The sequence below is a fragment of the Peromyscus maniculatus genome, chromosome 18 (assembly GCF_049852395.1).
Source record: "Peromyscus maniculatus bairdii isolate BWxNUB_F1_BW_parent chromosome 18, HU_Pman_BW_mat_3.1, whole genome shotgun sequence".
Taxonomy (NCBI): domain Eukaryota; kingdom Metazoa; phylum Chordata; class Mammalia; order Rodentia; family Cricetidae; genus Peromyscus; species Peromyscus maniculatus.
In genome coordinates, this window is record NC_134869.1 from 31,514,457 (window position 1) to 31,538,728 (window position 24,272).

The window sequence follows — 24,272 nt, forward strand, 5'->3', positions numbered from 1 at the left end:
ACGTGCACAAATCAAGCTAGTCAACATTCTAGAGTGAATGGGGGCTCGGTTTACTAGGCTCAACACCCTCCAGAGGAGCTATTGGCAGTTGATGGCTGCTGGGGGAGGAAGAGTCGGTTTCCTTCTGGGGTGAGGCACTGACATCACCATCAGGGTGGTTCCTCTTCCACACTGAGTGCAGGGAATACAGTGCACTGTGTATCCCATAGACTGGACATTTAGTCCACATGCTGACCAAACAAAATAAACAGTGGAGTAAGCAGCTGTATCCACGAGACCGTGGTTTGGAGAAAAAAAAAAAAACAAAACAACTTTCTTTTTTTCCTTTTAAGGAGAATTCCTTCAAAGTTGTAGAACTTAGTGGAGCATCATAGAGGAGACAGAATGTTTCCATTTGAGATATTTCATCAACTACAAAATCTCTTGCCACAGTTTCGTGAGGACTCTGAGACTACCTCTGCGGAAGATGCTCTAGCAGCTGTGTAATGTCGTATTGATCTGTACAACACTCTGAGATAAGATGAAGCAAGTTCAGCATTTTGCCTGCAAGAGTTGTACCAGAAATGAAAAAAGAAATGTTCACTTATGCGTATTACTCTTGCTCTCTCACTCACTTGTTCCCTTGGGGCGGGGAGGAAAAATAAGTCTACACAATAGGAGCAAAAGTTACAAGAGTGCTATGAATGCATAAAAACCCTTATCTACAGCCTTCCCTCCCTGCCTTTTATTTCAGCCCTTTCCTTCTGCCTTTTCTTGCCTCTTACTCTTTTATGTTTATTTTTATTTTTGGCACTGGAACTTTTTTTTTTTTTACCCTTTTCTAATTGCCAGGCTCCTTCAGAGGGAGCAAAATTGAGTGGGGAGAGAAGTGATCGTTATTAAACTCGGTTGAACGCACTCATGCAAAGCAAACAGAATATGAAGTCCACCACAAAACTAAGTTGTATGTGAAGTAGTTCAGACATCGATGTTTGAATATTGGCAGCAGCAGACAAATTTACTTCTCATGCAGCTCCCAGTCAACTCCAAGGTTGTGGACCTTACAAATGCACATAAGAAACAGAGTATGGGGGAGGGTGTGATGTGTGTGTGCATGTATGTGGGTATAGACATGCATGAGTTACAGAGCATGTGCAGTGGTCAGAGGGAAGGTCTCTGGTATTGCCTTCTGCCTTATTTGATACACAGTCTCTATTGCTGTTCACTGATGCTTTTCCCAAGCTCCCAGATATGTGGCTATCTAGTACTTCTGTCTGCCTCCCACTTCCAGGTAAAGGCAACCCCAAGATTTCAGATCCATGTGCTCTCCTTGGCAGTTTGTTATGTGTACTCTGGGGATTGAACTCAAGTCATCAAACTTATTTGACAAGTGAGTTACGCACTGAGTCCTTCCCCCAGCTCAAGAAAGAGTGTTAAAAACACTTTAAATACTTGAAAATATTGTTTCTCTAAGTAACAAAGCTGCACGGTGACATAAAAATTTTATGTCCATGTTCCACTACTGCAAACCCACAAATCTTTCTTGTGTTTAAATTTTCTAATACATTTAATTTTTTCATGACACCTTTAAAATGAAATAAGGAGTATAAGAATGCAAACAGAGTCTGGGGCACAGACCGACTACAGAAAATCCATTCAGCAAATAATCTGAAGGCCTGCCTTGGTCAGATCCTAGGATTAGTGCCAGAGTAGAAGGAAAGCAGTTGGGATGTATTCTAAAACATGCACTGATATTTATAAAGTATATTAAAGTAAGTGCCATAAAGGTCTGATATCAATGTGTACTAAATATTTGCAAATATTTTTTAATTTAATCTACTTACATATTTTTTTAAAAATTTTTCAAGACAGGGTTTCTCTGGGTAGTTTTGGTGCCTGTCCTGGATCTCACTCTGTAGACCAGGCTGGCCTCGAACTCAAAGAGTTCCACCTGGCTCTGGCTCTGCCTCCCGAGTCCTGGGATTAAAGGTGTGCGCCACTACTTCCTGGCTTTATTTATTTATTTATTTTACATTCCCAACCACAGCCTCCCCTCCCTCCTCTCTTCCCACTCCCTCCCCCTCCCTCCCCCTTGCCTTCCTTAATCCACCCCTCCTCTGTATTTGCTCAGAAAGGGGCAGGCCTCCCATGGGCATCAGCAAAGCCTGGCACATCAAGCTGCCATAAAACCTGTATTCAGGCTGGTCAAGGCAATCAAACACAAGGAATTGGTTCCCAAGAGTCAGCCAAAGCACTAGGGAGAAGCTCCTGCTCCCATTGCCAGGAGTCCCTCAAATAGACCAAGCTACACAACTGTCTCCTATAGAAGCAGAGGGTCTAGCTCGGTCCCATGCAGGCTCCCTGGTTGTTGGTTCAGACTCTATGCGTTCCCAAGAGTCAGGCTAGCTATTAGTGTGGATTTTCCTGAGATGTCCCTGACCCCCCTGGCTCCTACAATCCCTTCTCCCTCTCCTCAGCAGGACTCCCTGAGCTTAGACCAATGTTTGGCCATGGGTCTCTGAATCTGCCTCCATCAGTCACTGGATGAAGGCTCTCCAATGACAACGGAGGTAGTCACCAATCCAATCACAGAAGTCTTAGCTAAGGTCATCCTTATTGACTCCCTTGGTAGTTTCCCTTGCATTAGGCTTCTTCCCATCTCAGCACTCTCCCCCTCTGCCCACCCCACACCATGGTCCCTCAAGTTCACACCATCCTGAGTGAGGTAACCCAGACCCAGAGAGACAAACATGGTATGTACTCACTCCAAAGTAGATATTAGCTGTAAAGTAAAGGATAATCATGCCACAATCCACAGATTCAGAGAGGCTGGGCAAAAGGAAAGCTGGGAGCTTGAGGGGGGGTAGCATAGATCTCCCTGGAAGAGGAAATAGAAGAGTTCTCTTGGGTGGACTGGGGTGGATAGGTATAGGGTATTTGCAAATCGTAAGTCTCCCTAAGGGAAAAAAATATGTTTAAGCAACTGAGAGACAAATATCTTGCCATTTGTTGTGTATTAATTACCTCTTAATTGAAACAATTCCTCTTGCTGGGAAGAGGAGGGTCATAACATTAAAGAAATTCATACAACTTAGAGGGTCCAAGCGCTTAGGCATTTACAAGAGTCCCAAGGCTCTCCCCAAAGTGATAAGCAGTAAGCAATTGCTAGAGAAAAGGACATTTTCCAGTACAGCCTCCTGCAAGTTGAGCAGTGAACTCGAGGGATGCAGAGTTCATGAGCTGTCACTCACTCACGTGGCAGTGGGCTTTCGGTGATGTAGCTAGCTACCTTTGCACTGCTTATGCTCCAAGGAGCAACCTCAAAGAAACTCATCAGTTCAACAGCATAGGCTTGGCTGGAATTCTTGGCTCTGTCATCAACGCCCTGTCTCAGGAAATAAACGTTTGTTTACATTTTCTCCCCAAATGTTACATAATGCAACTGGTACCTGGACAGTTATTGACAATGCAAAGGTCAGCTGTGGAGCAGAAGTTGCATGGCCTTTCCAGTAAGTGATAGTGCATGTAATGGAAGCTGACTCATGGGCAGGTAGATATTTGTGAAGGCAATTTTTGCATGGCTATCTCTCCATGTATCATAATGGATACTGTGCCTTCTTGTTGTATTGGAATCTGCTTGATCTCTGCATTAAAGATAAGTCCTTCAATCAAAGTCCTACATCTTCAATTCTTCAAATGGAGTATCAGTAAGGGGATCCAATGATGGCCAGATTCCATTGTATGTTGTGGAGCAACATGCCACCTTCATGAATAAAGTCCACATCAGAGCATGGAAATGCCCTCATAATACCTGATGGACTGGGAAATATATTTCAATCCCCCAAAGCATCATAAATCTACCTAGACAGTAAACAGGCTATAGCGCCTGTGTGTGTGTGTCCTTTGCCATGGGCATAAGAAATGCAACTGAAGGGCTGGAGATTTAGCTCAGTGGTAGAGCGCTTTCCTAGCAAGCACAAGGCTCTGGGTTCGGTCCTCAGCTCCAGAAAAAAAGAAAGAAAGAAATGCAACTGAGATTGAATTATCTTCACAGGGAAAAGAAAACTGTCCGTATGCGGGAAGAATTGCAATGGAAATGGGCATTTACATGTTATCTTCTGCATAGGCATCTGATGTTTTGTGGGGGTGGGAAAAAAAAGTGAGGATGAAATGGACATGTTGGGTTGCCATTCCTTAAAACTGACAAGATGCAAGAGAATAACAGGTAAATTAGGTGTATGTGCTGAAGATTCCTGCCTAACATTCAAATTCTTGAAACTCACATGAATAACTGGAGAATGAAAGAGGGGAGAATAAGGTAGAAATGAGAAAAGATACCCTTCACGTCTGACCTTTAATTCAAGGGAAGTGAAAAATCCATCTTTCAGTATATAGATGAGGACTTTGATAATGCCCCAGTACAGGAAACTATGAGAATCAGGGAATAGATGCCTTTGAACAGTTTGAATTAGTAAAGAATTTCAGAGAATGAAAGCACCTCTTATAGCCTGGCTTGTAAGGCTGTGGGGCATGTGGGTTAATAGGATCAGTCTCAGTGCTGTGGAGGTAGAGAAATGGAGTAATCTAACTTTTCTTCACTCCTAGAGAAAAAAAGAATGCATAACCAGAAGCAAGATAAGAGAAATCAGTCTCTGATAGGCTGGGTCATTTGGACTGAGCTATTAGAGATCCTTGGTTATCGCTGACTGATCTCTCCATAAATAGCAGAGGTGAGAAGACCAGAGAGAAAGACAGGCATTACTAATGGAACTAATTAAGAGAGAGGTGATATATTTGATGTTCATCTCGATAGGCTAGATAGATAGGACTATGTTCATCAGTAGAGTTAAGGAGGAGGTTGATTCATCAGATACTAGAGTGATGGCATGGGATTTGAACTGGCTAATGTTGATTGACAACTTGTCAGTATTCAAAATTATCTAAAACACAAACTTCTGGGTAGGTTTATGAAGGAGTTTCTAAATTAGGTTAATTAAAATAGAAAGAGCTATCCTAAATGTGTATTTTATCATTCCATGGATGAGGGTCCTTGACCAGACTGTGTAATAAAGAGGTATTAAGGTCACTGTGCCCTTAAACTGTGACAAAAAAATAGAAAAAAATGTTTCTAACAGTAGCTATAGGGTATTTTGTCACTGCAACAGGAAAAGTATCTAACAGAATATTTATACTGTGGTCGCAGCTGTTGCTATGATGAACCTGATCCTTAGTTCTTAAGCCTTTGGAACTGGCTTTTTAAGAGAAATGTTGGAGAGTCTGAAACAATGGCTAGAAAAGCCCTTGAATGCCACAAGCATAACTTAATAAGTTAGTGGCCATCTGGTGGTAGTCTCAAAGGACAGAAAGCCATGCTAAATTCAGACAGAGGTAGCCCTGTTCATGAGATTCCATAAGCTATCAGAAACTGGGCTAGAGATAACCCACGTTATGTTCTGAGAAATAATCTGGTTACATCTGCCTGTGCTATGAGAACTTTAGCGCAGATAAATTTAAAAGTGAAGTTAATTTTTTGCAGAAGAAATCTCAAGACAGGTTACTATTTGGGTTATGTTATATTTACTGATCAGTGCTCTTATCCACATTGAGGAAAAAGAGAAAGAGGCAGGCAGAGAAAGAAAGAGACAGAGAGACAGACAGAGACAGAAACAGGGAGGGAGGAAGGAAAGGTAGAGATGAAAAGAAAGATAATTAAAAGTGTGCAGTTGGTCAAGGAAAGCAGTATTAATGAATTCAAAGTTACAAACAAATCATGTTCTAAGGCACTTGTATTTATTTAATGTTGTTAAAGAGAAAGCTGCTGTTCTGCACTGATACAACAGAATAGGCTTCCTGTGCACAAGATCCCACCTTCGGAAGGCCCCATCTATTGAAAATGGAAAGGATTTGAAAAGAGAAAGGCTACCCTGAGAATACCGTAGGAGAGTTTTCCTGCTCAAAACAACTGCAAAGAAACATTTCCATAGAATCAGTGAATGCCAATGTAATTATGGCTCAACATGGACAGACTCAACCCAAAAATGACACCAAACCTAGACAGAACTACATGCATACTACTTTTATAGGCATAAAAAAAAACACAAGAGGGAGGGCAATATGAAATCATGGAACATGTGTCATGTTTCTGTAAGGTCACTGCAACCAAGCCATGTGAACCCGGGCTGTCTTCTGCGCAAATTCCTGAGGTCACTGTGTAAATCAATGATGGTGAAGTCCAAGTTGAAATGGAGACATCAGGATGCTGGAGATGCCAAAACCATGGAGGGTCTGCCAAGAAAAGCTGGTCACCCAGAGTGGAACTGGCCCAAGGGAGTGGCTATGTGTGGGGCAGGTCGCAGAGTTGGAGAAGTGAAGCCAGCTAAGGCCTCCCAGGTGATTCCATCCCAATCTCTGGTTCCTGACATGGAGCTGCAGGATTGGGAATTTGCTCCACCAGGTTTCAGTCTTTCCATTTCCCTTTGCCTTGTGCTACCCCCATTCCTCTTTCCTAGGGTGGGACTACTTATTCTGTGACATTGCAGATAGGAACAACAGCTACATTTTTTGTTGTTGTTGTTTGTTTTTAATTTTACAGAAACTCCAAGTCAAGCAATTGTTCTGATTCCCAGAAAAGACATAGACTTTAGACTCTTAAACAGTGTCAGTATTGCTAAAGACTATAGGGCCTTTTGATGTTGGACTGAATTTATTTTACGACATGACTAGAACCCCAAGCGGACAAGAGGTGAAGGTTAATGACTTAAAAGTTACCTCTTAGGGACCTGGGGTGATGATGGCTCAATGGGCCAAATGTTTGCCAGGCAAGCATGGATACCTGAGTTTAGAGAGGCAGAATTCATGGAAAGCTCTATTAAGTCGTGTGCGGCTGGCTGTCATCACAGTATGCTGCAGAAATGGGAGGCAGAGGTAAGAGAATTCTCAGAGACCCTACCTCAAGAAAGTGGATGACAAAACCTGATACCCTAAGTTGTGCTCTGAGCATCCATGCCCAGTGGCATGCACATGTCCCCACCACATATGTACTATGGATACAACCTAACTAGTTGTCTCAAATTTCTGTGTCCATAACTTCTTTATCATGATTAATGGTAGCCTTGAAGTGTGCTCCAAAATCAAACTGTCTTCTTTATATTTTTATTGTTTATTCATTTATTTTACATCCAAATCCAAGTTTTCCCTCCCTTCTCTCCTGTCCCATCCCCCTACCTCTCCTCTTCCCCACACCATCCATTCCTTCTCTGTTTCTGTTCAGAAGGGGGCAGGCCTCCCATGTTGTCAACCAAGAGTGGCATATCTAGTTGAGTTAGGACTAAGCTAAGTTGGGGTAGTATTAAGGCTGGGCCAGGCTGCTCATAAGAGTTCACAGAGTCTGAACCAACAGCTAGGGAGCCTGTATGGGACCAACCTAGGCCTTCTATATATGTGTGACAATTGTGTAGCTTGGTCTACTTGTGGGACTCCTAGCAGTAGGAGCAGGGCCTGTCCCTAATGCTTGAGCTGGCTTTTGGGAACCTATTCTTCTTTATATTTTATGTTTTATTCTGTTTTTTTTGGGGGGGGGATGGGGGATTGGTTTGGTTTAGTTTGGTTTTTATTTTGAGAGAGGATAAGTGGTCAGGAATTTTGTGAGAGCAATAATACCAGCTAATGTGGTGCTTTAGTGGTTTTTCTGAGTCTCATGTTGGGACATGAGCTTTATGAAGTAAGAAGGTTCTTGTAGATCTGAATGGTTTTGGCTGGCATGTAAACCAGGTTCCTGAAGTGCTGAAGGAATCAGGAAAGAGAAGAATGATCAAAAGGCAAAGCAAACCAAAGAGTTCAGCACAGATCAGTTAGGGAAAAAATGTGGCAAGCTGTGTCAAACGAGAGTATTAGGGAACACAACAGAAAGCTAGGTGCTATGCTAGTGGGTATCTGGAAGGCTTTAAATCTTTAGCAATGATTCATGGGAGACCTCAGTGATAAAACTGCATAGGTAAAAAAGATTTCAAAAGATCAAGCTTGTCCTAGGTGTGGGTGATAACAGTATGTGATGTACATTTCTCTCTTGCAAAAATAGTGCACTGGGATAGAGATTTTTCCACTCTGCCCAGGGTCTTTCAATAGCCAGGTATGGATAATTGAAACACAAGAGCTGTAGAGCCTCTCCAGAATTTATTGATAAGAACATGGACCTTAGCTCTAATGGCAGTCATGCCAGAGCATTGCCTTACTCTCTTTTTGATATGAACAGACCCAGAGATACAGGCTGACCCCATCAAGGTCATGTGGGTTGGGGACATGCTCAGTGGAAGCAGCAGAGCAGTAGCCCAAAATGTGATTGGCAAATGACTAATGGAAATTAAGTGTAGATTATGGAAGGCTGAATGGGCTGGCATCACCCACCAATAACAAGACATCACTCTTTTGATGATGCAAACGATAGGCACATCTCCATCGAACAGTGCTAATGTTTATATTTTTGTGTCCCCTTAGTCATCTAAGACCCATGGACAATGGCATAAAAGAGATAGTGTTGGGCCCTCAGAAATCCTGCCCAACATGTATAAAAATGGTTTCACTATATTATTGTGATTCTTGAGTGTTGGGGAAACATTTGTAATGACAACAAAAATAACTGTCAAGATTTGTAAGAAAGTATCCTGTGTAGGAGGTGAAGGTATACCCAGACTCTACAGGTATTTTGTTGTTGTTGTTGTTGTTGTTTTTAAGACCAGTGCTAGAGAAGGGTCATGTCCCTATGAGTTTTTGTCCAAGGGAAGCCCAACGAACAGTAAAGGCTTTGACTGGTGAAATGTTATGTTAGAATTAGAAAGTAGGTCCCTAGTGCTAAACACAATACATGTTTTGGTTATAAGACTTGGAGAAATCAAGATGAGATTGCAGTAAAAGTTCCTTCTCCATTGGGTGGCTTCAGTAGTATTATGCAGGCCACTAGAGGTAAATTGTCACCTATTGCTCTGCTTGGCATGGACCATGCATATCAGACTACCAATATACCAGCCAATGTGTGTCAATTGGCATGAATATTATAAGTTCAATGGAGTGTTTTCTAATTCATTTTTAGGATCCTTCTACAGAAGAATTTATTCTTAATATTATAACCCAAGACAAAGACCTATGTCTGGGAAGGTCAATCCTATCAGGGAAGTGACCCACTGTTACTTTGTTAAATGGATGTGAGATGTCTGTTGATTGCTGTCTAAAGATGTGGTTTTTATGCATAGATTTATAAACATTTGTTGCATATGAAGGGAAATTTCCTTGTATCCCCAGTAGATAGTGCTTACTGCAATTTCATAACAAGTCATGCTGCAGAGAATAAGTAGCTGTTCTTGTGGCATCGTAGCCCAATACTCGAGCATAAATGAAATAAAATAACCAGACTAATACAGACTACTATATCAGCCCCTCCAAGACTCAGGGAACAATGATGGAAGGGTGGGTGGGAAAAATGCTAGAGCATCAGTAGGGAACAAATGTTCTGTAGCTATTTCCTCCAAATTGAAATACTCCCTGTTGTAGAAAGAAAGAGGCTCATAAAATGCAAGGGCCTAATGAAACTTACAGAGCTTGGAGAGATGAGAATGTATTATGGTTTGCAAGACCCCTCCTTGGGGAGACAGGAAAACAGTAACCAATTGCTAGACAAGTGGGAAGCATCCAGTGGGGTTTCTATGAAGCGCGTGAGAAGAACATTTTGGTGATGCAGTGAGCTTTGAGTCATCCTGCTTCCCAAAGTAATCCCTCACCTAGGTTTCTGTAAGTAATACCAGTAAAGTCTCTAGATTGACTGGAATGATTTCTTTGATCTGTCACAGTGCCCCATGTGAGGCACAGAGATGTTTATTCACCTCTATCGAGGAAAAAAAATCACACAACAGCATGCCACATGTCATATTTTGTAAATCCACCCACTCTGTGATTTGAAAGCCAGACCTACACACTGATGACTCACAAGGCCTATATCCAGCCCCCAGGGTAGCTCCTGAAATCAGGCTCCTTTCCAATTACTGACTGTACTAGTATTAATATCTCAAACACACATCATACACAATATGTTCAACACCTACCATATTTACCAGATCAAGGACCATTTTCCTTTGTATCTATTCTCAAATTCAAAGTCATGCTTTTTTCTCTGGCTCATTCCTAACTCTGAACCAAGTCTATCCATGCCAATTAATTGTGCTGTCCTAAGCAAAATGCCAAGCCTGATAGCCTAAAAACCAATTTCCTTGTCTTTGTTGTGTATCTCCTCCACAAATAGACTACTGTCTGTATTGCATTACTCATATCCATGGACATTTACACCTTGAGCAAAATTCACAACTGAGCCAAGTTCTAAATAATCAAAACGTACTACAACATATTGAAATACTGTCTTCTGGAAAGTCCGTTCACAAACCTATTTTGACAACCGACAAGACGCAAAAGGTGACTGGGCATCAACTGCATGTAGCATACAATGAAAGAAAACACTGTGGTGAAACATGTCATCTCCGTGGATGTATTCTCCTACCAGATGTCTTCTTCTTCACACACAACTTTTCCATGGACTACCTTAACTATCCTTTTAAAAGTAAATCTCATTGAATCATTCTATTAATATGCTTGAGATTATGTTTTCCAAACCCCTAAAAATAACAAAGAAACACTACTAACAGATGAAGAGGATTTTGAAATGTTGATCTCCCTGTAAAGTTCTGATCTAATAAACATTGAGCCATCTAATTAAGACAGGGAAATTCTGAAGCTGTGTGAAGGACGTAGCCTTAAAGATATCATACTAATATGCCATTTGTTGACAAAAGATACATTGGTGAATATGGGTGCTTTCACTTTGTGTTTTGCAAAAATACTTTTCATGATAGATGAGTGGAAAGATGTCAAGTATCTCCTCATTATAAATCAAATAGCTGAGTTATTTGAATAAAGAGTCACTGTCTCAAATTATCTTGACTTCAACACCAGATTTATAGTTATATATCAAATTACCTTTGGTCAAAAGGCTATTTCCAGTCTGTCAGGATGGCTCCGAGGTTAAAGTGGTTGCCACCCAATGTGAAATCCTGAGTTTGATCACTAGAACTAACTTGACAGAAGAACCAACTCTGGTGTCTTGTCCTGGAACTTCCACATGTATGCTATGCTATACAAGGCCACTCCTTATACACACACATGCACATACTAAATAAATCAATGTAAAAAAATCCATTTCATCGTATACATAACAAATACCTCAATTTAAAAGAATAAAATTATCTTTGGGTTCAAGCCTAGTGCCACAAAATTTAACATACTAAGTGAAATATATACTTTTACAAAATTACAAAATATCATTAGACCAATTAATATTCAATTAACTTAATACTGTCTTTATCAGTGCACCAAAGTAGCTATTTATTGTTGACAATTGAGAATTTTGAAAAAAAAAAAAGGGCCAAAATGTCTCCCTTTAAAGAATAATAATAGAGAATTTATTTAAGAAAAAAAGGAACTATGTCTAATCATCAATCTACAATCTGCAAATATTTTCCTCCCATAATCACAAAGATTCCCTGCAATAGAAATCTGCCACGGTGGGTATCCCAAAGGAAGCAAATACCTTCGGCAGCCCTGTTGTTCCAGATGTATAGAGAATGTACAACGGGTGCTCTGAGAGAACAGGTACACAGTCATGTGACTGGGCTTTTGCTATTTCTTCTTCCCAATCCAGATCACGACCTGGCATCAAAGGAACTCTCTCCTACACAGCAAAAAACGTAAAAGGGTGCACAGTAAATATAGGAGATTAAGTTACAGGAGAGCCATGGAGAGGCTAAATCTGTAAGTGTGAGCATCCATTAGAAAGCTGTACCTTCATGACACCAAATATGGGATTTATGAATAAATCTCAAAGTTACACGTTAAGGTAGATTCTTTAATAAACTGTCTTTATACACAATTTAGTGGTTTGATGTTACTTTCTCTTTCATGGATTAAAAACCACATTTTTGCTGCACTCTGTGGCTACCCTAAACAATCAAATATGATGCTGTCATGTTTCTGTGCATCCTTGAGCTTAATTAACTCAGAGATACATGTTTCCAAACATGAATGTGCCCAGGTAACTTTAAAAACGCAGTTCTGGCTTGACTTATTAATTTAGAAGCTCTGCCCTCACCAGGAAATGTCACTGAGTGCATTAAAATATTTTTATATGGGGACATTTGGGAGTCACACTGAAGCTGCCTTTCTAATGGGACACCTCAAGTCACCTTTGCGGGGGGGGGGGAAGCGTTCCACTTGTGTTTGTTCAAGAGGGAAACCGATTTTTTAAATTAAACAGAGTAGGTGACAGGCACAAAATATTTTCCTCCTTCTCAGTCATGAATGTGATAGAAAACAGGACAAAAAGTCTTCTTCTTGTTCCCCCCTTAAGAACAAGGCTCTGTTTTATAAGTTTTGTAATAACAGCCATGTCATCAAAAGGATACAACTTGAAATAAATTAAACAGTCATTAAGTGGGAATAAAAATGAAGAATAGGGAGTAGTCTTGGGCAAAAGTCACTCTAATGAGAAACTATAGCCACCTAGGTAAGAGATCATGCTGCATACCGGTTATTTCTTGAAACACTAAATTCAACATTGCTTATTAGAAAGGGGTTTTGTTTCTTTTTTTATTTTGTTTTGTTTTGATACTCTGTATCCCTGACTGGCTTGGAACTCCTTATATAGACTGGGCTGGCCTCAACAGCATGGAGATTTGCCTGCCTCTACCTCCAGATTTCTGGGATTAAAGGCATGCACCATGACACCTGATACATCAGGAAGCCTATAGTGAAGAAATGTATAAACATGGGCAGAACCCAATTACACAAAGTTTAGTAGAGTAGAAGAACAAAACAGTCAAACATGTGTGGAACTATTGACTTCATCAGGACACCGCCTGAGCTAAGCTCACAGGCTCCAGGGCACTCCCAAAAGAAAGTAACTTCCACTTTCTAGGATCCCTACCATTAACCAGGGCTATAAAAAACTTCTCCTCTATTTAAATATGCACATTTACAAATTATGTTTCGAGGCAATATCATACATATAATATTTCTGAATGAATTCATTCGTGGATAAACATCTGAACTGAACACCAGTTATAAAGTTGACATTTCAAGGTGATGTCTCTCGCCGCCCCCTCGGATAGGTAGCAACTGCTAACATTTAAATAAACAGGACAGCTTAATTATGAGCAAATCATGGTTCCATTTCTTTTTACGCATGAGATAAAAATAGCCAATTTCAAATTATCAAAGCTTTACCATCATAATTGTAGAGCTGTAAAAATCATCATATTGCAAAATGAAAACTGAATTGTAATTACAAACATCTTTGACTTTTACAAGCCTCTAATGAAATGGGCACTAGAAAAAAATGTTTATTCTTTAGGTTAAAAAAAATGTGTGAGTAAAAGACTCTGAGGAAATGAAGAGAGAAATAGCAACATTAGCATTTATTGTATAAAGTGTGTGTGTGTGTGTGTGTGTGTGTGTGTGTGTGTGTGTGTGTGTGTGTGTGTGTGTGTTTCTCTCTATAGGGAAGTCCTTCCTGTATACCGGAATTCTTAACAGACAACATTGGGTGAATCCAATGGAAACATGATATTCCTTTAGTTCTATCATAGTTTGCCTGAGGCTTAGGAGTAGCAGCCAAACTCTTACCTCATTTGGCAAAAGTACAGCTAGTTAATAAGACAGAACACCAAGCCTCACCATTTGTTTCTCTCTAAATTAAAAAAAAAACAAAAACAAAAACAAATCACTGGATTTAATTACTCCCTAAACAATAGGTCTCATGTAAGGAGAAGATGTATTTAAAGCCTCCATCTGTATCCCTGGCGACGCAAGTTGGATGAAGGGCAACGGGGAGAAGTGAGCCAGTTAGATAGGGCAAAGAGATAAAAAAAATTCTATTGAGAAAAGAGAATCACAATAAAACGTGGATAAAGAGGCTTCTGGACCAGAAGAAATAGCATATATCTTGTTGTTTAAAAGTTATCAAACCTCCCAAACGGATCAAGCTAATCAACTGTCTCACTTATCCAAAGAGGGGGAAGGCAGGGAGGGCAGGAGGGGGGAGAACAAGGGAATCCGTAGCTGATATGTAAAATTAAATTAAATCATTAAAAAAAAGTTATCAAACCACAGTCAGAACCTTGCTCTATCAATTAGCTAGACTTTGGGTATTCCCTAGTTCATGACACAGTTTCTTCAGCAGCAAAATGGAGTCAGGTATAAGATCCAACTCACTGATCCATGAGAACTAAATAAGCAAAGGCACTTCACATGGTTCCCAGCCTAACACAAGGCCTTCACAACTCCTAAGTGAATTCATATCTGTGTGTAAACAGTAGACACTCAAATAAACGCTTCTGTGGGAGTGTTTCTGCCTTTCCTCTGCCCTTTCCTTACCTACGCTCCACTGAGTTACTGACTTTGTGTTCCTTGATCTAAATGGCAACAACGCCTCTTCAAAAAGAAATATGCTTGAAAGAAACTTAGCTTTCTTCTCTGAGACGGTCAGAGCATAAAATTCACTGAGTGCAGCAGTTCATGAACCACAACACTGAAGCTTCACAGGGGAATTTATTGTGGCAATGATTCTTGTTATGTGCTCACCAGAATGACACAGTCTTAAGACTCAAGTCTCCAAACTTGTCAATTAAGTATATCTTTACAAGAGGTCTACAAAATGACACACGAATGTTTGCGATTTTGTAATTTTTATCTTTTGCAGAAAGAATAATGAGCTGTTCAAGACTTGACTTAGTGCCATTGTATGTAGTTGGAGAATTAACTGATTGAGCATGGAAGCAAGGTGACCATCAGGTCAAGGTTACAAGGAAAAGCATAAAACATTTGCAATGCTATAACTTTCATCCTCTGTGGAGCATAGGACAATGTGTCTGCACAGAATATTCGTTTTATTTTTCGGGACTCGGTTTGTCTCTGGATGAGAAAGAAAAATTTTCCTTAATTTTTAAAAGATACTTTGCACATAACTAATCAGACCTTTCCAACAGGTCATGAAGTAGAAAGGCTAAAGAAAAAATTCAGAGTCCAAGTGCTAGAGGCCAAATCGGGACTGTCATTAATCAGGCTGGTTACTTCATCTTAATGTGCAATGATTCTTCTCCCTCAAACAGGAGTAACAGTACCCTCTAACTCATACAGTTCCCAGAAGATTTTTTTATTCAACTTGAATCTTGAAAAAGATTTCCGTAGTATCTTGACAACCAAATAGTAAGCAGGTAGTTAGTATTTGCCAGTGTTATCATAAAACTTAAAGTCATAAATAACAGCCCAGGAAAACCATACACAAACCCAAAGTATTACTGTCACCTGCATTCGTGTGCTTTATTATTTGTTATTCTCATTTAGTTTTCCATAGATACTATCATCGGCATCTTTTTCTTTCGCTCCCATAATTGCAATTGTATTCAGGATATATAATAATGTATGAATCAACAGGAATCGATTGTAGCTTTCAAATGACCAAAACTAAAATTATCTTTGGCACAATACCACCGACACGAAGAGATGAAGGTTTCAAATTACCATATTTGGACGATTGTAGATGAGAACTCTGTCTGGTCTGTGTTGTCCCATTCTCAGAGCTTCTTCTAAGAGTGGGATATACTCTACTTTCCTTCCAGGCTCAATACCAAAGGATGCTGTGACAACCACCTTGGGCTAAAGTGAGAAGAAAAAAGAAAAGAAAAAGCTTTACTACTAGTTCACTACTCCTAGTGAACGTAGTCATAATATTTCAGTGTAGACTGTCTATTTAATGTTTAAATGGTTTCTGTTTACTACTAAACAATTGGCCTAAAACCCAGCAAGCCTTTTTTTTAACCACTAACAAATAAAACCTCACTTATCTGTTCAAAATCATACACTTAATAATACTTAGGGCTTATAAATATGAGTCATATAAAATACCTTCCAAAGAATTCATTAAGCCAAGTAAATCTCCCATGATCCAGAGAACTGCTGGCCTATGTTACATTCAAACACACACAGGTTTTACATCTGTACAGACCTAAATGCACACACACACACACACACACCCCACACACATAAAGATCTTTTTGTTTATGGGAATATTGTATCTCTTAAGTGGCAATAAGAAAACAAGTCAGGAAGTTTTTTTAGGTTTTCTGTATAAATGTTGTCTCTTAAATATGACAAAATGAGGCAATCCAAAACTTAGATTTTAGTAATATTTTCCTCATCCTTAATACAGAATTATGTTAGTACATATTATGTAGTTTTATATTATTGTTATTATTATTATTATTATTATTATTATTATTATTTTGAGACAGAGTCTCACTACATAGCTCTGGCTGTTCTAGTACTGACTACGCAGATCAGGCTTCCCTCAAACCCAGAGAAATCTTCATGCTTTTGCCTCTTAAGTGCTGGGGTTAAAGGTGTGTACCACTATGCCTGCCTTACATTATTTTTTTAAAATGACTCCCAAATAATTTGTTTTGATCTCATAAGTCCAAGACATGCTTCTGTCATTAACATGCATTCATCTGCAAATTTTAGGTGTAGCTCAAAGGTATCCCTGGAATGTCTGTATTAATCTTTCTTTGGAACACGCTGGGTATGTCTCAGATATGGAACTACAGTCTGCTGTGGGATGGTCTGTATGTCAAATCTGTTGCTCTGATTGGTCAATAAATAAAACACTGATTGACCAGTGGCCAGGCAGGAGGAAGTAAAGGTGGGACAAGGAGGAGAAGAATTCTGGGAAGTGGAAGGCTGAGTCAGAGACACTGCCAGCCGCCGCCATGACAAGCAGCATGTGAAGACTCTGGTAAGCCACAAGCCATGTGACAAGGTATAGATTTATGGAAATGGATTAAGTTAAGATATAAGAACAGTTAGCAAGAAGCCTGCCACGGCCATACAGTTTGTAAGCAATATAAGTCTCTGCGTTTACTTGGTTGGGTCTGAGCAGCTGTGGGACTGGCGGGTGACAAAGATTTGTCCTGACTGTGGGCAAGGCAGGAAAACTTTAGCTACAACAGTCCACACATTCCTTCACCTCCTAACACAATAAGCTCTCCAATGACAAACATGGATGGCAATTATCTTTATGTCTCTTATGCTGCATACATTCCTCACTACATCATAAGTTCTCAACAGCAACCATGAATCTAAGCCAATTTTCCAATAATTTATGGACACAAGCACATCTTTATTTGTGTTATTATATTGTTCCAAGACAAGTTGCCATATAATAAATTAATCAGGAGGCAGATAATCACTCCAAAGTATAGCATATGTTCTTGAATTCTGACTTTTGGTTACAACATAGTTCATTTAGGGAAGGTTTAGGCTATGTCAAATATATGCACATATAGTCAATTTTGCATTTTGAATGTCACTTAATACTCACGGAGCTGAAGCTCATGGCAGCTACATAACTTGCCTCAGGTTAGCAGTGGTGGAGGCAGAGAGAGCCAGTTCTATGGTTTCAGACTCTTTCTATGCAACTATAGTAAGTTGATATATTTTTATAAAGCATGGAGAGAAAATAGAAACAATTCTTGTTTTGTTTTATTATGTTCTAATGATACATACTTTAATTCACAATTTATTGTTTTTAATGTTTGTGAGCATAGCACTAGATAACATTTCCTAAGAATATAATTTGGAACAAATGAAAGTAAGCTATATAATAAATGAAGAACACATATAAATTTGTAACACCTGAACAATTAAAGTAAGTCAAAATGAGAGTCTGAAATAACTCCTTTCATGTTTCTATTAACAGCTTTTATCAGCGATTTTACGGAGTCTGGACATTTTCACATGTTTATCTGTTCAAGTATTTTTATCCTTTTTAAAAATCATGATGTAAAAACAGACATTTCCACTGAGTTTGTTAAATTTGGCATGATGAATGGCTTTTCACATAAGAACATGCATTAATATAGTTAAGCATGTGCATTGTGAATGAAACTCTTCCATCAGCACAGCACAAAAAGACTCTGGCTTTTTGTATATATTAATTTCTCTATATGTTATAAAACGGTATTTTTAAAGTAATGTACCCAATGTGTTTGTGTAAATGGCGTTCAGAATTTCTGTGGCTAAAACCTGAAGTCAACAGCAGCCTCCTCAAAAATCTTTTCCCTCTAATTTGCAGGTCAGTGATGGATAATTCTTTTAGATTTTTTTTTATGAGCCCTAACTCAATGTTTTTAAAAAGAAAAGCAAAAAACAACTAACTCAGATGGTTAATTCACAAAGTGTTTTCCCAGTTCTAATTCCTAATTAATTTTCAGATGAAGCAAATACGTAGTCTTAGCATGTGCCTGCCTCCCAGGGGAATTTCTAATATTCTAACTCCTTGCCTTCCTAGGAATGTCCCATTTGGGGCTTGTGTAACTGCAAGGTCAGCCATCTCCTCTTTCCTTCCTTCCTCAGTCTTCCCACGGCCATTTCCCCCCAACATATTCACAACTGCTTTGCAAATAGACTACCTACCAAAACTTCTTGCTCAAGCTCTCAGAGTCTCCCGCACTGCAAGGCTGTCTTCCTAACATCACTTCAAATGCACCACTTGCCTGCTCCAAACTTCACTCTGCTATTTCTGTAGGTTCAGTGGAATCCTGCCTAGCAAGCTCTCTCCCTACATTCTGTCACACTATCCTGCATGCTCTCTCCCAGATGACTTTTCTTCCTTCTTGCCTCTAACTCTTGATTTGTATTGTTGGTGGATCTCATTATTGCATTCTGGTAAACTAGGAAATCTTAGTCAAGATCCCTCCTAAATATTTCTGTTTCCCAGGAATCCCTCTTTAGCTGCCCCCCCCCAAAAAAAAATGTCCCTACCTTTAAATTAGAAAGCTGTGCAATTTTTGTAAAGTTTTGTTGTGACAAGAATATCCTCATCCTTGTGTATACTCTCTATGGTCACTTCATTGCTACACTAGCAGCTGACCGGTTACACTGGAAACAAGGAGGCACACCAATTCTAAAACATTTACTGTGTGGCCCTTTATAGAAATATATGAATTGACCCCTGATAAATTCATGAAATGATAATGCCGATCATTTTTTAAGTGAGTCATATAAGCCACAAATCATGTACTAGTTCATTTAAGGTCATACCTCAAGAATCTTTCACAATAGGTTTATAGAATTTGTTATCATGGTACCCAATTTCAACACGTGACAGCAATCTTCCAAACATTCCTTCTTAACCCTGTGTCAATCTCTCTGGGTAATAATAGTTTATTACCCAGTTCCAAGGAACACACATAAAGGGAGATTTGTTACCCAGTTCCAAGGAAAGTATCAAGGACTTAGATACATCTAAGGAGTAAATTATTTATCACTTGTCTTTCTTGGGTGTCTTATGCATGTCAGTACATAACAAGATAACACAGAAGGCACATGCATGCTTCATCTCCTATTTTATATTCCTCTAAACACTTAGCAGGATGTTTGGTATGGCAAGAACTCCAAAATTAATGTACAGTAAGCAGATATGTGGAAGGAAGAAAGAGAGAGAGAGAGAGAGAGAGAGAGAGAGAGAGAGAGAGAGAGAGAGAGAGAGAAGAAAGAAAGGAAGGAAGGAAGGAAGGAAGGAAGGAAGGAAGGAAGGAAGGAAGGAAGGAAGGAAGGAAGGAAGGAAGGAAGGGAGAAAGAAAGAAAGAAAGGAAGGAAGGAAGGAAGGAAGGAAGGAAGGAAGGAAGGAAGGAAGGAAGGGAGAAAGAACTAAATTTGAGTATTCCATTTGAAATGAAGATCAAATCATAAAATAATACTTAAAGGAATTCCCCACAATTAAGTGGTATGCTATAGGCAGCTGAACGACTTGACCCTAAAGAACGTACTCACCTTTGCATGATCAATGCGGGTACTTAGTTCCTTGGATGCAAACCCTCCAAATATGAGGCTGTGGATGGCTCCTATCCTTGCACATGCCAGCATGGTGTATATTGCTTGTGGGATCATGGGCATATAGATGACCACGGTGTCACCTTTCTTGACACCCTGCTTGACCAAGACACCAGCCAGCTTAGAGACCTGTTATGAGAATCATCAGAACGCCATTATTTCCCTAAACTTGAAGTTGAGATAGTAAATCTAGAAGACAGCCATCTACATTGTGGCAAATTAAAGAAGTGTGGAGAGTGTATTTAATAATGGAGATAATCGTTTAGACAGGATGACATAATGTCTCCTCACTTTAAATGATTACATATGAAAATTTCCACCATTGTGTCAGAAAACTCCAGGGCTTGCATTCACTTACTCAATCATCATACAGCACATTGACTAAACAACTTATCCTGTCTGACTTGATATTTGTAATTGGTGATGCATATTGAAAAAGAAAACTAGATTTTTCCTTATAGAACTTGCATTCCAACAATCTGTTAAGCAAAGAGAAAATAAAAGAGCTATAAATTTAGATATATGGTGGATTAACTATGAAAGTAAGCACATTTAGAGAGAAAACATGGCTATACATGAAACATGAAATAAAGCAGATTTTACTGTATTGTTTTTTCTCATTTATAGGCTAGGTAAATTGAGGCTCAGAGGTAACCTACAGCTAACCAGACATCATATGACTAGTAAATGAAATAGTGAAGAAACTATCACATTTACTGGCCTCATATTCTTTGCTCTTTTTAACACCTCAAGCCAATTTTTCTTTATATTTTTTATACTAAATATTTATACAAAATAATTATAGAGTAATTTCCTTTCGGACCAAGTATACAAGCCTCTTTTCACTTTTATCATGCATTGGAAGATCAAATATAAAAATGTCTTTTCTCTTAACACATGTTTTTGCAATTTCTAGTAAAAATATAGCAAAACAAATCATAAGCACACACATAATATAATTTGCTGTAGGAAACATTTTCACACCCAATTAGAGCAGGCTGTGTGCCCAGACCTCACTTATAAGTTCAATATCCTATCACTTTAAAACTGTTCTTTCATTTAAAATTATTATTTCTCCCAAAATGGAAAAATAAATATCTGCTCTCTCTCTGTGTCTCTGTCTCTCTGTCTCTGTCTCTCTCTTTCTCTCTCTCTCCTTGCTATCTCCATTACATGATTGATCAGATCTGTAAATAAACTAGAACAAATAAGACAGAAATCTCTACGTTCTCAGTATTTAATTTTAGCAGAAGGAATACCTGTAATTAAAGATAAGTCCATGTGTTTTATTCAACGATTATCAATCCTATGAGAGAAGTAGGTATAATTGCCAATGAGATACTCGAGAGATATCCCAAGGAAGTCACATTTTAGCAAAACCTATAGAAGGCTGAGAATAAGTAGTTATCTATGAATATCCTATCAAGACAGAGAGAGCCAAAGGTGGTCATTGTCAAGTCACCTGTAGGGCCCAGTGGGCAACCATAAGGATTACGCTGGCCTTTTGAAAATGGTTGTTCAAGAAAATGAGCAGAGGAGGCATGAGGAAAGGAACTGGCCACACAGCTATTACTGGTTCTCTTCACTTCTTTCTACCTCTCTTTCTCATGAATTTTAAACAATTCTGAATTCTGACCATTTTTCTCTAAGTTAAGGTCTTTGATAAAAGAAATGGAAAAAAAACAATAAAAAAAAGCATAGTGTTTTATTTTTCCGAGTACTATAAATCTTATAATGGAGTTATAAGATTTCTACCCACAAAAAAAAATGTTTCTACCCAGAAAAAAAAGTTATACAAAAAATACACAAAGGAAATAAAGATCATAAACTTAAATTCCATATGAAGCTCAGAAATGGAAATAAACACTAGGGAGTTATAGCCAAACATTTCAGCATGTAATCCCTACAGAAATCACTATGCCAGTGTAATAGTGGGTTATTGCATTGCCCAATAAACCATTTAGTGTAGTGTTCTGAATAAAATTGCCTGTTTACAAGTTTAACATTAACATTTTGAATAATGTCTGTTACTGAATTAAAATAGTTTTCCAACAAAAGCTAATCTAGGAATAATCCTGTGAATTGTATATTCTATTCTCTCTCACAAATGGCTGGAAGATGCTCACAATGTTTCTGTCTGCTGAAAGAAATGAAATCAAGAGATTCAAGGCTTTGCTTTTAAAATTAAGATCTCAGAGAGATAAGGCATTGGCCAAACATGACATCAAAATGAGTTTAAATTGTAATCATATTAAATATTAGCATGTAGGCAGCATGTTAAATTTCTTAGGCTTCATATATTCTTTTGTTTGAGTGTGAGCTGGTGTACCTTTGAAAGCAATTTGGTCCCCATGTGGTGATATGAAGTGGCCAAAGTTTATTTAGTTTATTTGTATTTTTTTTTCAATTTTCATGCACTATAGTTTGATCATATTCTTTCCCTCCCCTTTAACTCTACTTCTTTCCCTTCCTCTTGACCCACCTAACTTCATGTCTTTCTTTCTCTTAAAAAACAAAACAAAACAAGCACACAAAAATTGTGAAGTGAGTGTATTTTGTGTTGGCGAACTGCTCCTGAGAATGAGACCTATCCTGGAGTGTGGTTGATATACCCACTGTCAATATACTTCACTGAAAAAAAGACTGATTTTTCCCTCTCCTATCAAATATGAATTAAAATAGCTTCTTGGGTAAGGATGGGACTTTGTTCCCATTCTCAATGCTGAGAATTTGTCTGGCTTGAGCTGCCACGGTTTCTGTGTGTTCTTGTGTGCATGGACCCTGTTGTGTTTGGTGAATTCTGTTTTTCAGAGTCTTACATCACCTCCGGTGCTTACAATGATTCTGCCTCCTCTTCCACATAAATATTTGAGCCTTAAGGGTAAGGGTGTAATAAAGACATCCTGTTTAGCAGTAAGTGCTCCAAAGTCTCCCACTCTCTGCACATTGTCCATTTGTGGGTTTCTATGTAAATTATCATCTACTGCAAGAAGAAGCTCCTTTGACTTGGGTTGGGGGAGGCATTGACCTATGGTTATAGCATATATATATATATATATATGTATATATATATCATAAATTATATATATAATATATATTATGTTTACATATTAAGCTTTATCCAAGATCCATAACATATCCAGCCCCAGGTTCTTGGCTTCTTTGATAGTGTCAGGTGTGGGTTTCATCTCATGAAGCTGCTCTTATATCCAATAAAAAGTGGTTGGTTATTCCCATAACATTTTTGCAACTTTGTACCAGTGGGTATGTCTTATAGGTAGGTCAGCATTGTAGCTTTCTATAGTATCTTTTCTGTCTATATAATATATATTACCTTTTAACACTATAAATACTAGTCAGCAGAGGGTGGAGCTTATTTTCGAACTTTAGCTCAATTTCTCTATGTTTGATGGAAATAAGTATGTAGTGTATTCAGCAGCAGGGTCTTACCATCGGGTTGAGGACAGCCACCAACAGCATTAGCAACAGTCTGTAATCTGAAGAGCAATGATTCTTATGGATACCCACATGTAAAAGAATGATTTAGATGGACGGAACTAGAAAAAATCATCCTGAGTGGGGTAACCCAAACCCAGAAAGACAGTCATGGTATGTACTCACTCATAGGTGGATTCTAGTTATAAAATAAAGAACAATCAGACCACAAAAAAGAATGATTTAGATCTGTATTTATAACCCTGCATAAAACTCAACTCCAAATGGACCAAGGACCTCAAAATAAGACCATATAATTCAATAAGACAGAAGAGAAAGTGGAGAGTAGGATCGAACTCATTGACACAGGAAAAGAATTTTTGAACAGGATCTTAATAATGTAGGTTTTGAGAACAACTAATAAAATAGAACATCATGAAAATGAAGCTAAAAAACTCATGAACAGCAAAGACAACATCATTCAAGCAAAGGCAGCCTACAGAAGGCGAGGGAGAATCATTTTACCAATTGCACATTTTCAGAAGACTAATACCTAGACAACACATAGAACTCAAAAACTGAACAGCAAAAATCAATAGCACAATTAAAAATAGAATATAGAACTAAACAGTGAGTACTCAAGAAATGAAACATAAATGCTAAAAAAAAATTAAAAAAAAAAAAAACACTTGAAGACCTGTACAATACCCTTAGCCACCAGGGAAATGCAAATTACAACTGCTTTGAGATTCCATCTTATCATAGTCAGAATGGCTAAAATCATTATAACAAATGACAGAACTTATTCATCGCTGATGAGAGTGCAAAATAGTATGAAAATCAGTGTGAAGGATCTCCAAAAAGTTGAAAACTGATCT

General features: G+C 38.7%; 1 protein-coding gene across 1 annotated transcript in view; it reads right to left on the reverse strand.

Annotated features, from left to right (window-relative positions):
- Positions 1-24,272, reverse strand: part of Acss3 (acyl-CoA synthetase short chain family member 3) — a 178,551-nt gene that overhangs the window by 97,934 nt on the left and 56,345 nt on the right. The window contains exons 3-5 of the mRNA XM_006983348.4: positions 19,900-20,088; positions 15,592-15,726; positions 11,606-11,746 (exon numbers count right to left, since the gene is read on the reverse strand). Of these exons, the coding sequence (XP_006983410.2) occupies positions 11,606-11,746; positions 15,592-15,726; positions 19,900-20,088 (465 nt within the window). The remainder of the gene's footprint in view (positions 1-11,605; positions 11,747-15,591; positions 15,727-19,899; positions 20,089-24,272) is intronic.